At 58.5% G+C, this 17,427-nt stretch overlaps 1 protein-coding gene across 1 annotated transcript; it reads left to right on the top strand.

Moving 5' to 3' along the window:
- Positions 1 to 750: 750 nt before the first annotated feature.
- On the top strand, positions 751 to 5,092 carry NPM3 (nucleophosmin/nucleoplasmin 3). Its single transcript, XM_048312078.1, is given in 6 exon segments — positions 751 to 958; positions 2,613 to 2,698; positions 3,404 to 3,523; positions 3,759 to 3,852; positions 4,267 to 4,390; positions 4,507 to 5,092. Coding segments are annotated over 5 exon segments (585 nt in total). The 5' UTR covers positions 751 to 765; the 3' UTR covers positions 4,359 to 4,390; positions 4,507 to 5,092.
- The last annotated feature ends 12,335 nt before the right edge of the window (positions 5,093 to 17,427 follow it).

Raw genomic sequence — 17,427 nt, 5'->3', positions numbered from 1 at the left:
TTTAAGGGAGCATAATGCAGCAATGGATGCTCCTGCCTCCATTGCTCCAGGGTGGTGGCTGCAGATGGGTCAGGTAGGGTCAGGTGGCTGTGTGGAACAGCTGCTGAGAAGCACATGGCTGTGCTTGTGTAACCATTGCTGCACGAGCACTGGCCGCTTCCTGGGACTGGTTCAGCTTTTCAAACCTCTTCAGTCAGGTTTTCCTTGAACCTGTCCCAGCTTGAGCAAAGCAAGTGGCTGGCTGGCAGCAGTCTCTGTGGTGGGAGCAGAGCCAGGTTCGTCCCCAGAATCCAGCGTGAGCTCGTTGTTAGCAGGATTTGTTTTAATTTGTCTGCTCCTCTGCAGCACCAAGGAGACTGCTTCCCTTTCTGCTTTGAAAGGCCGGTCCAGGCTCTCTCCTCCCTGCCTTAGATTTTGAAGTAGGATATTGCCTGCTGTGCTCAAACGCTCCTGTGCCGCAGTCCCCAGTGTCAGGTCACGCTGCTCTTGCCCGTGCTTAAAGGGATAGAGATGAGCAGGTCCCTCCCGTTGTGGCCCTCCCTCTGTCCTTGTCACCCTCCTGTCCCCCCCCTCTTTATGCCTTCAGCCTCCTGGCTCTGTAGATGCCCTGTATCTCCTCCCCAGTGCTGGGACGGCTGCTGCCGTGGGCCGGGATGGTGCCCAGGAGAAGGGCGATAGGTGAGCAGCAGCCCGTAGTAAGGGCCGTATTTCCGGTGTGGCGTTTCCACAGCCGGCGCTGGGGTCACTAAATGCTGAAGGCCCAGGATGGGCAGGAAATGCCCGAGTTAAAGGCTGCGGGGCGCTGCCGCAGGACCCTTTGGTTCGGTCCCCGGGGGCGGGCGCGGGGCGGGGCGGCTCGGCACGGCACAGCACGGCCCGCCCCGCTCCCAGACCCGCTCCCAGCGCCGCTGCCTCATGGAGCCGCACGGGCCCGCCTGCCCCGGCAGCGTCCTCTTCGGTGAGCGGCCCCGGGCCAGGGGAGCGGGGGCAGGGGCAAGGGGGAGGGAGAGACACGTGGGGGGGCATAGATGAATTGGGGAGGTGGCTCACGGGGCGGGGAGTGAGGGGACGAGAGAGAGAGACGTAGGAGGGTAAGAGAGAACTGGGGGGCAGGAGAGACACGTTGGGGCAATAAATAGGGGGCAGGAGAGAGATGGGGCAGAAAGAGACTTTGGTGAGTAATGGGGACGGCGTGGAGGCTGGAAAGACACGTGGGGGGGGGGGGGGGAACACGTGTGAGGGCAATAGGGCCGGGGGGTCGGTCAGAGAGAGAGCTGGGGGCAGCAGACACATCGTGGTGGGAAGGAGGCAAGAGAGACACGTGGGTCTGAAGAGACACGTGGAGGGCTTTAACGTGCCGGGGGGGAGGGCGGTGCGGAGAGACACGTGTGTGACCGGGCTTGGGAGGGAACGGGCACATGCTGGGGGTCCCGGGGCGGTTTGGGGGGAGCCGCGTGGGGTCTTGGTGTTCTGGTGGCTTTAGAGGGCTGGGAATACCGGGGCGGTGGGTTGGCAGCCCCAGCTCTCGCCGGCCTCTCCCGCTCCTCCGGTTCATCCCCCGCGCTCTCACGTCAGCGTTTCGTGGGCGCCTGTCGCGGGGCGGCGGAGCCGCGTCCCTCCTCTCTGGGAGGGGTTTCGGCCGGGCCGTGGAAGCCCCGCCACACGCGGCCCTGCGCTGCTCACCGAGGCTGTGCGGGCAGCGCCCACCGGGCCGGGCCCCGCGGCTCAGCGCACGCTGCGCTGGGGGAAGAGCGGAGCTGCAGCTCCCCAGGCCTTTCATGCACCTGGGGTTTGGTCCTCCCCTCGGTGAGTTGAATACATAAGCATGGGCAGAAAGAGGACCTGCCCTGGGCTGCGTTCGTGAAGGCCGATTTCTCTCCCTTGCAAATGCCGGCACTGGTATGCAGGGCTTAGCTGTGTGTTTTTCCAATCAGCCTCACATTGGTGAATCATCCTGCAATAACTAAATGCACCCAGGGCAGTTTCGTCCCTCTGTTTGGTTGGCTGAATCCTGATCCTAAGAGCTAAGGACATAGTTATGCATCTCCCTTGTTTTTGTAACTGTCTGAAGAAGTACGTAATAAAGTATGTCTCAAAACTTCTCTTGAGGGACTCCAGCTCCCTGTAGGTTGGCCTGGCATCCTCCCCTTGGGTTGTACCTTATCATTCAGGTCTTGCACTCTGTGTCTGTTTCTGCTTCCAGACTCCCATCCAAGAAAAAGTTGTACTGGTGGTGGCATGAGCAGAGTCCCTGTTTTATCTGCTCCCGCCTGTTTCCCACAGTGGTGTGCCCTGACTGTTCTGCTCTCTGGAGGGGAAGCACCTCACCCTGCCAGTGCTTGGGAACCTTGGGTGCCTGTGGTCATTGCTTTGTGGCAGCCCGCTTGGGGGACACCAGGTTTTGTCCCTGCATGGCGCAGAGGCAGATGCGTAGTTTTCTGGGACCCTGGAGCCCAGGGTGCCCTGGCCTGATGCTGCTCCTCACATGAGAAAATAAAGAGGTTTAGGGATGCCATGTGCATGCTTGGCCAGGGCTCCCCCTCAGAACACTTTGCCCGTGGTGCATGGTGTTGTGTAATGCCTGCTACAGGTTTTTGATCTGCTCCTTCTAGGCTGTGAGCTGACTGCCAGTACCAAATCCTACACATTTCAGGTGGATGAAGAAGATGACTCTGACCACATTTTGGCGCTGTCTGTGGTAAGAGAAATGTTAATTAACTGTGCTTGTTCTCTCCTGTAGTCACCCATATCCTTAAGCCCCCTTTCCAGGCTCATCCTCCTTTCTTGGCTGGACTGGATCAGGGAACTCCCTGGGTGACTGAGGCCCCAGGACTGGCTGCTCTCAGGGCAGGTCATAGAGTGGTCACATCATATTATCCATCATACAGAGGTGCTTGTGCAAAGACTGTGGTGCAGAGGACTGCTGAATAGGGGGATGCTCCAGGCAGGTGGTGAAGAAAAATATTTTTGCCTTGAATTTGACCTTGTTGGAGCCTCACACCAGATTCACACCAGCTGGGTCTCTGGCTTGTTGCTCCCCAAGCCCACATAGGTGCAGGGCTTCATTCCTGGCTCTCACTTGGATTGTTTTCTATCCTGGGAGCACAGAACCCGCCAGCGTGGATCAGATCAGCAAAAATGCAGCCCAGGTGCCTCCCTTGAGGTAACTGCAAAAACAGCTGTCACAGCTGGGAAAGGCACAGAGCCCCCTCTGAGGCAGTCGGGGGACAATTGCTACAGGGTGCTTCAGTGCTCTCCCTGTTTTGTGGAGCAGCATCCTCACACCTTGCATGACATCTGGGCTGGTAGCATTGTTGTGGGTTACTTGTCCCGTGGAGAGCTCCAGCTGTCCCTGACGTGTCCCTTAGGAGAGCAGTTGCTCACAATCTCCACTCCCACCCAGGTCTGCCTCACAGATGGTGCCAAGGATGAGTGCAATGTGGTGGAAGTCATTGGGCGAAACCATGAGAACAAAGAGATCGCTGTGCCTGTGGCAAATCTGAAGCTGTCATGCCAGCCCTTGGTAAGAGGCTGATTTAAAGACTCGGGGGTGGATGGCTGCAGGGAACAGAACAGCTCTGGATGTTTGTATATCCTGATCTAGGATCCGCAGCTCACAGGCAAATGCCCTGAATACCCTTGGCCTGGCTGAAGGTGCCCTCAGGTGGACATGTTTTACTGGGCCAGGTGCTGGGAACTACAGGATATTCTGCTTTTTGCTTCTGCCCCTAACTCAGCTCCATCTCTGCTCTTTGCAGCTGAGTCTGGACAACTTCAAGCTGCAGCCTCCAGTGACCTTTCGCCTGGCAGCGGGCTCTGGCCCAGTGCACCTCGCCGGCTGGCACAGGATCAGTAAGGACTGAAGGGTGGGAAAAAGCTTGGGAGGAGTGAGGGCTATGAAGGGGCTCCAGTGTCAACAACTGCCAGGGAGCTGCTGGGAGATGCCCTGGGTGCTACTTGGCATGCATTCTCTGTCCCTCCTTTGTCCCAAGGGGCCATCTCAGTGCAGGGATTCCTTCCCTGCCCTAAAGCCTTGTATGGGAAAAGGGGTCTGGATGTCTCAAACTGTCCCCTTCTTCCATGTCTGGCTGTCACCATTCCCTTCTGGGACCTCCCTCCAACTGGGATGCTGCCTATTTCCCACTGTTAGCTGCTGTGAAAGCTGCTTCAGTGCTCCTTGGGCTGTTCTGCTCTTGGGGTGTCTTGGGTGCCAGTTGTATTTGCACACACATTAATTGCTGAATAACAGTTACTTGTGTGTCCCAGTGCACAGGGAAGATGCTTCCTTGGATGAGGATGATGACTTGTCTGAGGAGGATGAGGAGGAGCTTCCTCCTATTATGCCAGCCAAGAAGTAGGAGGAGGAAGCAGTAACTTGTCTCCAGGCAAGGTGAGGGGCTGGGCAGCCTTGGAGGAAGGATCTGGGTGGCTGTGGTACCAGTGTGGCAAGTGTGGGTGGAACGTGCTGCTGGAGTCTGCTGGTCTCAATCTGATTCTTTCCCCTAGGTATTCACTGGGACTTCTCTCCCTGGATGGTTTTTACCTTGGACACCTCTTGCCAGGACCTCAACATTTGCTGCTTTTTCTTTTTATGCTGTCGTAACTTTTTGGGGAGCAGGGGCTGCTCCCAGCACCGGGGTGTCTCCTTTCACACATCCTTGGGAGGGTTATCCCAAAACTGGATGGATGCTGCTGGTATATCCCCTCTCCCCCATCCCTTTTCTGGGAGTTGGAGGTGGAGGAGGTGATCCTTGCCCTGTGCCTTTTTGCTGCCCTGGACCTCTGCTCTCTGCACCCCCTTTCCCTGGCTGTGAAATACCCAGTCCTGGCCCCTTCCCCAGCAGATGGATGTAAAGCCAGGCACTTTCACTGATTCCAATGTGTTTGCTTTTGCTTGCTCACAGTTTGTTGTGTTTTATACACGTGGAAGTGTGAAACTGGGGCCCAGGCTCTGTTCTTGACTGCAGTTACGGTGGGGTGGGAGCTCACAGCCTGTCTCATTTGGGGGGAGGTTCTGGGTCAATCTGCATTGTAAAGAACTGTTCTTACACTCAATAAAGGTCTCTCAGGCATCAGGTCTGAAGAAAGGTCACTGCTGGCTGGCAGGTTCTTCCCATGCACGCTTCAGTGGGGCAAGTTTGAGCTGTGACCTTTGCTGAGGGGTTGTGTCTCCCCCATGCCTGGGTACCCAGAGAGGGCTTGATCCTTTCTGCACTTTAGCCAGGTGGCATTTCTCACCCGTGGTGGCTGGTTCTGCCCTTAAATATTTCACTGGCAGTTTCTCTGCAACCGGTCTTGTATTCTTGGCCCATATGCTGATGCCTGTCCCAGTCCTCCTTGTCTGAGACACTGGATGTTGTCCCTGAGAAGCACCATGGGCTGTTCTGTCATGCTGGCTCATTTGATGCCCTCGGACAATGAGTTTCTCAGTTGCCTGGACCCATGTAGGAAATCCAGGGTGGATCCTCAGCTCAGGCTCCTTTCTAGATCATATTTCTCTCTGGGACCTGTGCAGCTCCTTTCCACCTACCCACTGTTTCCTTCTGGCCCCAAACAGCCCTTACTTAGCTCTCAGAATGAGGCTTCAAAGCGCCTTGCAGCAAAGGGGAAAGGACGGAAGAGGAGTTGGCTCTGGGGAGATCTTTCTGTGGCATTTCAGTACTTTAAGGGAGCTTATAAGAAAGATGGGGACAGACTTTTCAGCAGGGCCTGTTGTGGTAGGACAAGGACTAATAATTTTAAACTGAAAGGGTTGATTTAAATAGAATATAAGGAAGAAAGGCTTTTTTCAATGAGGGTGGTGAAACACATTCAAGATCAGGTTGAACAGGGCTCTGATCTAGTTGAAGATGCCCCTGTCCATGGCAGAGGGGTTAGACTAGATAGCTTTTAAAAGTCCCTTCCAACCCAAAACATTCCACGACTCCAAGACCGCATGCATCCCGACCCCGGGGCACGCGACCTCAGCTGCCTGGGGGGCACCAGCGGAGAAAGCCGGCTCGGGGGAGCTGAGCCCCGCGTTTCGCGCATGGCCCCCGCAGCAGCGCGGGGGGAGGATGCCGGGGGCTGGGGAGGCGGCGGGGCCCGGAGCGGCACCGCCAGGGGGCAGGCGGGCTCTGCGGCCCCGCTCCCGGGGCACCGGGAACCCGGCCGCTCCCGCTCCCGCCCCGACCGCCCGGCCCGCGGGGGGCTCGCCCGGCGTATGGCCGCCCTCCCCGGGCACACCCCGGGATGCGAAGGGTACCCCGCTCTGCTGCTCCTCCTATCCCTGCGAGAGGGGGGTGCGGCTGGCAGGGGTCTGTCCCCGGGGAGGTGCGGTTCCCCCGCCGTCCCGTGTGCCCGCGGCTGGCGCTCCGTGCCTGTGCCCACAGGCGCGGTCAGATCTCTCGGCAAATCCCGTTGCCCTGGGAAGCTCGTAAGAAGCGGGACATTCCTGCAGCTGAGCTGGGTGAAAGGATGCCGTAGCAGCTTCCCTGGGGGCTGGGGATGTTTGAGAGGTGTTGGTGGGCACAGCGCACCAGTGGCCTGTGCTGATGGTCCAGGAAAGGATGTGGGCTGTGGATGGAGCCATGGCTGGGACAGCGCTAGGAAGGTGCCCAGCCCCTGCCAGGGCTGGCACCCCATCACCTCGCAGATTTCCCTGGCTATGTGCACCTGGAAGGGGTCAGGGATAATCTGTCTGCCAGACCTTGACTGTGCTTGTGCTCCGTGGAATTGCAGCTTGACTCCAGGGAAACAAGAGCCAGCAGACCATTTTTAACAAGGCGCTCTTGGAAGGGAGGACTGGGGGAGGCAGCTGGTACCAAGCGTGGTGAGGAGTGATGAGTGAGGGAGTGGGCACAGCTCGGTCCTGGAAGGGTGGTACTGTTGCCTGACATAGGGTAGAAGAAGATGTGCTGGCTGATGAGAAGGAGTATTTGGCCTCTTCAACGGTAAAAGGAGATTGTTTCAGGCTGCTGGTGTCCTTCATGGTGTCTAGGTAGCTGGAACAGAGGCAGGCAGGACTGTCCTGGCAGGGGACAAAGGTGGCACCATGGGGGACATGAGGATGGTGGCAGGAGGCTTGAGGAGACAAAGCTTGCACACCCCAGTGCAGGACCAGTTCAGCTCAAGATTTTGTCATGACTGCTGGCTGGTCCCCAGTGCTGCTGTAGGGCAACGCCAGGGGAAGTGAATGTCCCAAACCCAGAGGGAGCAGTGCAGGGGCTGGGGGGTGTTGGTACTGCCAAGCCCCTTTCTAAGTGACTTGGGGAGGTTTGCCTCCAAATCCCCAGCAATGTCACAGCCTTGATGTGCTCAGCCTGGGGAGAGGGAGATGAATGCTGAAATGTCAGGAGGCTGGGAGGGGGGATGCGCTCACACACAGCACTTAATGGGGAAGGATGGGATTACAGGGGTCACGCTAGGTGAGCAGCTTCCTTCGTGGAGCTGATGGTATCAAAGCAGGTGCCCCCGGCTGCAAATACCTTGGGCAAACAAACAGGGCTGTCTAAGAGCAGGTGGGCTCGGGTATGGCTGGGGGATGCTCAGTGATGGTGGGGGGCAGGAGGCTCTCTGTGCACAGGGAGTTGAAGCGTGGGGCTCCTGGTGCGAGGGCTGCCATGTCTTCCATAGGGTGAGGGGGGTAATCGAGTTGCGTTTCTATGTACATCTGTGAGCTCCCCATGCTGGAGACACGTGTAAGAGTGGAGCCCTTCCCTCTCCCAATGGGGGGTATAGGTGCCAGTGCCTGGGGAGCCAAATGATGCCCCAGATGATGGCTCTGGGATTGCTCTGGGACCTGATTTGCTCTGAGCATCCCTCCTCTCTGCTGCTTCAGGGCTCTGCATGCTGCTACAGCTGGTGATGGATGCCTTCCTGCTCTTGCAGCAGCGGGGAGCCCTGCCCGTGGCTGGGACATGCAGCAGAGAAACGTGGCTGTAGTGGGGCTCAATGTGGGGGTCACCATGCATGAGCACCGTGGCTGTGCATCCATGGTGCCACACACGCCGCAGCCCTCCCACACCAGCCTGCTGCTCCTGCTGAGAGGCTCGGGCTGCTCGCTGCAGGGCCTGGCTCAGGTGCAGCCTCACTGGGCTGGGGCTTGGCTGCCTCCTCCAGCTGGGTGGCTGGGCCAGGCCAGCAGCTCCCACAGGATGCTCTGATTTCAGAGGTCAGGTTTGAGTTGCTTTTTCAGGGGCAGAGGAGCAGGATGGGGAGCTGCTCTGCTGAGTGTGGCCAGGAAGTGGTTTTCCTTATGATGCCCCAGCCAGTCCTGCCCCATCAGAGTTCTGGCTGGGTTTCAACTCTTTGTGGCTTAGACCACGGCCCCAGGGCGGCTGAGAAGCGCAGCTGTGACTGTGCTGTAGGTGGGGCTGGTCCCCTGCTCCATAAGCTCTCTGTTGCTGGTTCCCACGCTGATCTGGGGTAAAGTCTTTTTTCTTTGAGTCTCGGCTGCCTGGGCTTCGAAGGAAGCAAGGGAGACACCCCAGGAGATGCAGCACCCCATTATCCTGGGGTTCAGTGGCTCTGCAAGGTGGACAGAGAGCCGTGTGGTACCTCGGTGGCAGCAGGAGCCAGAAAAAGGGCCAGCGGAGCCACATTTAGCTGAGACTACCCTGATGGTGGGAGTGAGGAGTGTCCTGTTCTCTGAAGCGTTAGCTGACTGTGCAATCCCTGTTCCATCCCGACGGGCAGTGGGCACGGGTACCTCTGCTGTTGCCTCAGGGAGCCACCAGGGCAGGGCGTGCCCTGGCACAGCTGAGCTGCAGGCAGATTGCAACCAAGACAGGCAGCAGCAGGACCGGGAAGGGCCACTCAGCCACTAATTCCCATCCTCTTCCCATCAATATCCCTTGCAAAGGGAAATGATGCTGATGCACTGTGTGGGAATGGCCTTCTCTGCTGGAGAACTGAAGCTCAGGTCTGGTGTCATCACCTGCTTGCTGGTGCTCAGACATGTGCTGGGTCCTCCCAGGGTGCCTCAAGTTTTTTGGGAGCATGGATGTGTGGCTGTTCACTCACTGAGTGCTCTGTGGGAGGAGAGGCCCCTCCAGCTCCACGGTGGATGCCTGGATGCACATCCTGGCACAGGAGTTTGCTCATGCCCTGGGTGGTGGCAGGCTGTGATAATGTCGCTGCCTGTGGTGTGGACTCATGTCCCCAGCCCCACAGTGCAGCCCAGAATACAAGAGGGGACTGTGTCCATGAAGGTGCTGCTGTGGCAGCTGTGGTTTTTTGTTCTGCAGTGAGGGCACAGCTGGAGAAGCACAGGATAATCTTGGAGCAGGGGTGTGTGGGTTTAAATTCACAGACACTCCCAGACACATAAAGCAGGTGTTAAAAGTGAATATGTTTGGGCTGTGGCAGAGAGCTCCATGCAGGACAGCCTGGGTTGAGGCTCCCTGCAGCTGTCCCACACTCCCCTGCTGAGCCCCCTGTGCAGCCGCCTCACGTCAGGGCAGTGTTGGCAGCTCTGTGCTCAGCACCCGCAGCCGAGATACCCGGAGGTCGCAGGTGTCCTGCCCTTCGACCCCTCCGAGGTGCAAATCTAATCGCTCTGGCCTCGGCTGTCTCTGACACTGGCAGGACTGTCAGTACTGGCCACACGTCTCTGCCAGCCTGGTGGCATCCAGGGGAACAGGGCCTGCACGGAGCATCTGGGCTGTGTCCCAGGGGGATTTAGGATCTCTGAGTTATTCTCTCAGGCCTGTCAGTGGCAGAGCCCTAGGCTGGATGGGCAGGATTTATCTTCTGTAGTATCCTTGGTGGTGATGTCTCTGCGTAGGTACTGTGGGACAGCCACACCACTCCATGCCTCCAGTGCCTGCTCCCCTGACAGGCTCTTAGGCAGGCAGAGACCCCTGAGCTACAGGGCATGCAGTTTTTGGGGCTGAATAGGAAGGGATGTTGCTGATGGGCAGAGTAGAGGATGAGGAGAGCAGAGGGGACAGGGACCTTGTCTGTGGAAGGTCTGTCCTGCTAGACCTCCTGATGCTCAGCTCACAGGGAAAAGCAGCATGGTCTAACAGCGGGGCTTGGACATTGGGAGGTAGGATTTTGGCTCCTGGGAAAAAAATGGCAGTAGAATGTTTGGAGAGCTCTCAAACTCCATCTGAACTCCCTGGGCTCCTGTACCTGGCTGGCTCCCTGCAGCCCTGACCCCTCCCTGCACACCTTTGAGATGGTGTCTGCACCATGATGGCAGCTTGGGTTGTGCATGCCGTGGCCATGCTGCCGCGTGGCACGAGGTCCCCTACCACAGCTGGTACTGGGGAGAAGCCAGTTACAGACTGTCTCCAGGCTCTGGCTGTTGTTTTACCTGTGACCATATGTTCCTCACCTTCCCAAAACACAGAGGTCTGTAGGGCAGCACAGAGACCAGGCATGGCCTGGGTGTGGAAGCTGGAAAGGGGTGCAGCTCCTGTGACAGTCCCCATCCCAGCATGGGGCGGGGGGCTGTAGGGCGGACAGAAGATGAAGGGCTGGGCTTGGATGAGGACTAGCAGGGGGGTTGGGGCAGGTCCATGGTGCGGTGGTCCACAGAAAGGGGGGGGGGGGGGGCTGCAGCCACGCCTGGACAACAGCAAGTGCCATGGGAAGTGTGTCCAACACTCCTTTGGGGTTCACTCCCATTGGCCCCACTGTCTCCCCCCATAGCCCCAGCTCTCGAAGGGCCATGTGGGGTGCCCCAGGGCCTGGCTCCTCGGGGCCAGGGTCAGGAAGAGCTGTGGCTCTGCTGGGCTGGGATGTCAAAGGGCCCTAACCCTGGTGTTTTGCAAACTCCTGGGGTCAGCAGTTCAGCTTCCACTGACACAGAGGCCCAGAGACACACACGGGCATTTTGGGTGGATGCTGTAAGCAAACAAACTAAGGTAGAGTTACAGCCGACGTACAGCACCCCCCCCCCCCCCCCCGGCCATGCTGTTGGTTTTAGGCTTAATCCCACTGCAGGCTGGGCGCAGAAGTCCTCTTCCTAAGAGGACCCAAACCAAACCAAATTGCCTGATGGGGCTGGCTGGGAAGTGAGGCAAGAAAGGAAGAGCATTTTGTGTCTCTGTCTCAGCTACTCATGATACTGGAGGAGCCACAGACTCCATCCCACAGACAGGACAGTGACACCTGGCATTGAGTGATGGCTCCCATCTTCCTGGGTGGCCAGTGGAGCCCCTTCCTACCCAGCCTGGCTTTGACCCCCCTCTTCCCAGCCCTGCCTGATGATGTGTGGCTGGAGACCCTCAGGAGGGTGCTGCTGCTTGCACTGGGGCTATGATGCTTGGGAAGTTGTGCCAGCCAGGGATGTCTTGGGACCAAGTCCTAGAGGCGCTGTTTGGTCTGTACAAGAGGGTCAGGAATGGAGTGGAGCTTCCCAAGTGCCATGAGCACACACATCCTCATCCACATGTCCATGTGTGCCACCCCTTCCCCATGCAGGCGTGTCATGGCCATTCCTGGTCAGGCTGCTTGTTTGCTGACCCCTGTTCGATGCAGAGCAGAACTGCACAGAAATACTCAACCTCGGGTTTAAATCATGCAGGGTTGGAGATGTCACCTTCTCCCTAAGCTGGTCCCATGTGAACTGGGAGCCTTTGGTTTTTGTTTCTGGCTTGCCTAGCTCAAGCCCAGCTGTGATACTCTGTGTGGACCCCTTCCTGAGCTGGGTAGCTGCAGAGCCATCCCAGTTCTCTCTGCTTGCCGATGGATGGGGCCTGAGCAGGTGTCTCCCCTTCAGTGCCCTCCATAAGGCTTTGGCCTCGCTCAGCTCTGCCAGATCATTACCCATGTTCCTGGCTCACCCCAAGTGCTGGGTGGGGATACCAGAGATGAGAACAGCACTGGCCTCAGCGGAGCCAAATGCAGGGGATGCTTAACACCATTGGAAAATCCATGTATGCATCCATGGACCATCCTGGGTGATGGGATGACACCCTGCTCTGCCTGGGGACCAGGAGTGAAGCTGCCACATGCTGAGCTGCCCAGGCTGCCCCTGCTATGCCAGCAGCCCTGCTGTTGTGAGTGGTGACTCTCCTCCCTATTGCCTAGGCTGGATGGAAAGCAGAGCCCAGCTTTGTCTCCTCTGATCTGCAGGAGTGTTGCTGCCTAGGAGCCAGCACGTGGCCACTGAAGGATGGTGAAGCCAATATTGACACCCGCAATTCCAGGAGCACAGACTGAAATTATGGAAGCAAAGGTTTGGTTTCTAGAGTGCTGCTGGGCAGGAGGGACAGGAGGTGGTGAAGGGCAGAGGAGTCAGCCCAATTCCCTGAAACGAAGCTGTGAGAGCAGGCTGCTGAAAAGTGACCAGACAGGGCCACGTCACCCAGTTTGGTCCTGCACAGGGGTGGGCACAGCTCCAGGGGGCTGTGACCAGAACACAGGGGCAGTCTCCTGGCCTGGTGTTCCCACCGCCCACAAAACATGCCTCAGTCTTGCTGCTAGTAATTGAATAGAGAGAAGAATTAATTGTGAGTGGGCTGTGTCTCCCCTTCCCAGGGCTCCTCGTTTGCCCCGGGGCTGCCTTGGTGCTGTGGGTAGTGAAGACAAGGTCATTCCCATGTAACACATCCCAGTGGGGTTTCACCAAGTTCCTTCCCTTTGGGGGGTGGGGGCAGGTTAATGGTGAGCAGTGGGATTGCCCCAGGCTGCTCCGTGCTGTTCAGCCATGGAGGACTGCTGTTGCCTCTGAAACGCCCCATTAAAGCCACAGTGAAGGATCAGCAGGCAGGGCTGGGGGCACTGGACTGGCGGGCTGGGAAGAGTGAGGGTGGAGTGGGCTAGTATCCCTCTGGCTTTGCTGGGAAGCCCCCGTGCCTTTATTTTGGGGTGGAAAAAGTTGGTTTATGGCCAAGCATCCTCCAGGCATGGCTGTAAAACATTACAGGATCCTGGGTTTTGTGCATTTTGGCTGTTCTTCATAAGGTGTTGGAGCAGAGAGAGATGCTCAGGTATTGGGCAGTGCTTCTTGCGCTTCAGTGTCCTCATCTTCGTGTGTCCCAGTCTTTGGCTAACCCTCAACCCCCCTGCCTACACTGCCTGTCCCCTTTCGCAGTCCCCAGGCTGTCTGAGTTCTCTGCACCTGCAGAGAGGAGCTTTCCTCGCCCTCTGGCTCGCTCAGTGCTGCTGTGTGCTGCTGCAGGTACTGCTCTCCTCCATCAGTCGGGATTAGCGCTGTGGTCCTGTCTATGTCCCTGCCTGGCAGGAGCAGGGAACTGTGCCTATTGGCCTCTCTCTGTGAGTGACAGCAGTGTCCTAATTGCTCCTCCACCTGATAGTTTCCCCTGAAACTATTCACTGGTAGTTCCCCCTGAAAGAGGTATTCAAGGCAAAACTCCTGTGGGTGTTTTGCTGGCTTCCCCTCACCCCAGATTCTCCTAGGCTCCTCTTATGACATGAACTCCCAGTTTGCTAGAAGCCCTTGTTTCCATTCAGCCCAGTTTGGCCTGCTTGCCCCTAAAGCTGTGGTTGGTGTTTTTCTTGTTTCTGCCTTTCTGAAATAAGGGATGCTAGTGGAGAGGTTTCAGGCTGATGCTCCTTGCTGGCTTTGATCTCTTGTGGGGAGCAGGAGCTGGAACTGCTGTTCGTCACCCTGCACAAGGAAGGGGGTGTATGTGGACCATTTCTGATGTGGACTGGGACAGATGGGGGTGATGAAGAAGCAGGCAGGAAGTTGGAGCTGGAACCTGTCTGTGTCCTGCAGATGTGCTAAGGGACATCCTGGGAAAGAGAAGGCATGGTGCTGGGGTGGCTTTGGGTGTGGGGGTGCCATGCTGAGGATCACAAGGGGAATGGGAAGAGCTTTCCTCAGCCCCCACTGTGTTCTCTCCAGTCTCTGCTGTACAGCGGCACAGACCCCTCCCAGAGTCTCACAGTCCCTCTCCTGCTGTCCCTTCCTTCTCAAATCCTCTCCTGGTCTGCTTCCTGTCTTACCACAGTCTAGGCTGCTCCAGGAGCTGCCTCCACAGTTTCCAGCTGCCAGGAGGCTCTGTGTAGGGTGAAGGACATGGGGAAAGTTTGAGAGCAAGCCTGGACCCCAGCCAGGCTGGGACAGACACCTCCGTGTCCTGATTCCTCTCTCAGCTCCTGCTTCTTGGTGTCGTAGCCCTGTGGCTGCACCTTGGTACCCTCAGCTTTGTGGGAAAGGGGATGGGAGGGCTGCAGCTCACATGCCTGCTGCATCATCTGCAGCATTTAACATCCCTGATGAACATAAAACACGTGAGGTCTTCTCTGAAGAAAAACACTTCTGTACCTGACCAGTCTAAACATGGTCCCAGTTCTGCAGACCAGGGCAGTGGAGCAGTGGGGTAGCAGGACAAGATCTGATGGGACCATGCTGGTGAGCCTCTTCCAGGGATCACAGCCCAGTGGCTGCTTCAAGCGCTGGGGGCACAGCAGGTCCCCAAGTCTTTCTGCCACAAGGGGCTTTCTTCCACCATCTCCACAGCAGTTTGGCCTGAGGCCCAGCTGGTCTCAGGAGCACAGGGCTGGAGTTTCTCTTCTCCCCAGGAGAGCCAGACAAGCCATTTAGCCTCACTGCCTGGGGATGGAGGGGACCCTCACCCCGTGGACCAGGGGGCTTATCTCAGATGGCCTGTGAAGGAGCTGACAGGCACGCGGATTTCCCTTGTGCTGCCTGGCACGGGAGAGAGCCTATCCAAAAAGGTTTTTTACTTAAAAACAAAAGGCGGTGGGGGGTGTCACACTTGATATGAACACAGGTGGGCTGGGAAGCACCAAGGGAAGAAGGCAAATGCCTCTGTGCAGGCACCTGGCTTCCCTGCAAGGAGCAGACTGTGGGCATGATCCAAGGCAGCAGCAGAGGTGGAATGAGCCCAGCAGCCATGATGCTGCTGGTCCCTGGCTGTCACCAACCTTCTCATTTCTCTCCCCTTCCCGAAGGTGGGGTAGGATGGGGCCTGTGGAGGCTTTGGCTGTAGGCCCGGGGATGGCTGACAGGAGCATCATCTGTCATCTGCTGTCAGGGGAAGTGTGGCCGCTCCTGGGTGATCCCACACTGGCTTGATTTTACAGCCATGACTGGCACTTGAGCCTGTTTGCCGAGGGCAGGGGGCACACAGAACTGTCAGCTTGTGGCTGCCTCTGACCCCGTACAGGACACCATAAATCTCCCAATTTAAGGCAGCCCAGACTATTCTGGACACGGTGCTATTGAGTAGACTGTAGTGTGCAGGATAATGTGTGCCTGATCCTGTGCCCACCAGGGGTAAAGTGGAGACGGCCACTGGTGAAGGAGAGCAGCATCTGGGAAATAGACTAAATTCCTTGAATTTTTTATGTATAAAAAAGTGGGGATTGTCTGAATTTAGAACATCAGGAGTGTCTAGTGCTTCCTGCTTTGGTTTTGCCTGGTTTTCCTTAGGCAGTGCAGAGAGGGGAATATGAGGATCCACCTCATCCGTGCTGTGGTACATCAGCTGTTCACACAGCTCATCCTGGAGGATTTTTCCCCTGACCATGTGCTGTAGTGATGAGCTGAGTGTGTGAATGTGTCCTGCCCTTGGAAACCAGCTCCTGCTTCTGCCGAGCACCTTCAGTGCCTGTCCTGCCTGTTCCTGTGGTCCTCCTAAATGTTTCCAGTTAAATGCAGGCTTGGCCCAAGACTTCTTTCTACACATAGGATGCCCCCTCAGAAACATCCTTAAAATCTTTTTGCACCAAAAAGAGGGAAAGAAAATGAACAAGGACCTGAATTTTGGGGGAATTTTGGCCAGCACAAGGCAGTTGCTCATTCTGTGCTGTACTGGGTTTGTTAATACTGATACAGGGACTGTTTTCTCCTTGGGCCCTGTGGGGTCAGCCCAGTGGTGGGGCAGTGCCCAGGCTCCCGCACCTGCTTGCAGCACCCCTCAGCAGTGAGGATGCTGGGCAAGATCAGGTGAGAACCCTGGGAGATCCATCCCCAGAGGTGACAGTAGGCAGAGTTTTGGGGTGACGCATTGTATGGTGGGGAGAGGTGTTGGTGCTCTTGTGTCTAGGGTTGCTGGGTGCCTGAGCAAGGGGAAAGGTGCGCAAGCTGCGTGTCAGCGTGCACACGAGAGAGAGAACTGTCCCGTGGCTGCAGCTGTGTGTCTGTGTGTGAGGCAGAGGGGTGTATTTTGCGGGTAGGGGTAAGCAAAGCGAAGGGTGAATAACTGTGCTGGGGGGTGCACAGTGTGCCAGGGGTGCAAGTGAGACGGAGGGGACCTCATGGGAAAGGCTGCACGCATGTGCCAGCTGTGCGTGCGGGAAAGGGAACTGCGTGGAGCCTGTGTGTGTGAGGGTAGCGTGCATGTATGTGCGTGTGCGGGGCCGTGTGTGTGTGCGGGCGGGCCGTGCACGCGTGTGTCTCTGTGGGTGTGTGTGCTGGTGCGGCGGGGCAGCCGCCGCGCTGTCACTCAGGGGCGGCTGACAGGAGCTGCCTCTCCAGCGGCGGCAGATAGCGCTGATTGCTGATTCGAGGAAGCAAAATAGCAATTGTAATTATGGGCTCTGATAAGATAAAGGAGGGCGCGGGGAGCGCGGGGACCGGCAGCGGGGCACGGCCGGCAAATTAGCAGCTGTCACTCAGCGCCGAGCAGGCGGCGCCGGCCCCGGCCAGGTACCGGCCCCGGGGGCCGCCCGCTGCAGCCCCGCCGCAGCCCCCGCCCCGGTGCGCAACAGGTGGCGGGGCCGGGAGGGCCGGGGCTCGCCGGAACAATGCAGCCCTCGGCGGCCCTGCCCGGGCTGCGGGGCTGAGCCCCGTCCCGCCGCCGCCGCCGCCGCCCGGCCCCATGGCCCCGCAGCGCCGGCCCTGAGGGCGCCCGCCCGCTCCACAAGGTAAGCGCCCGGCGGGGATGCTCGCGGAGAAAGCGGGGATGTCCCGCTCCCCACCCCGGCGGAGGTATTTGCTCAGCCTCACTCCTTCTCGAAACTCCGGCCCCCTCCATCCCCCTCCTCCGGTAATCCTTTTAATGTCTGGCACGTCCCGGGAGGGCTCGCCCGCCCGCTCCCAATCCACAACGCGCCCGCGGAGCGGCGAACCCCCAGCGGGGGGAACCGCATCCACGACCCACCCTCCGAGCCCTTAAACCCCGTTTTACCGATGGGGAAACTGAGGCACGGGGTGGGGAGGGAGTCCCGCCGGCGACTGGCCGCGGAGCCCGGCCCTTAGTGGCAGCCCCGAGCCCCGGCGACACCTGGCCCGCCGCTCGCTCCGCTTCGGCAGGTACCGCCGGGGCCGGGAGGGTAGCGGGCGTCCGGCCGGGCTTCCCCCGCTGCGGCTGCCGCCCCGGGCCGCGCCCGCCCCCGCCGTCGGGGCTGCGGGTCGGCTTCGCCTCCCGGGGAGGCAGCGGGGCCGCGGAGCGGGGCGGGGGGCTCCCCGCGGCAGGGGCCGCCGGCCGAGCGCCCCGGGGGCTGGGCGGGCGGTCGGGTCCCCGGGGCCTTTCCCCTCTGTAGCCGCTTGTGCCCTCC

The sequence above is a fragment of the Corvus hawaiiensis genome, chromosome 8, assembly GCF_020740725.1.
Source record: "Corvus hawaiiensis isolate bCorHaw1 chromosome 8, bCorHaw1.pri.cur, whole genome shotgun sequence".
In the NCBI taxonomy this organism is placed as follows: domain Eukaryota; kingdom Metazoa; phylum Chordata; class Aves; order Passeriformes; family Corvidae; genus Corvus; species Corvus hawaiiensis.
This window is presented reverse-complemented; position numbering and strand designations above follow the sequence as displayed.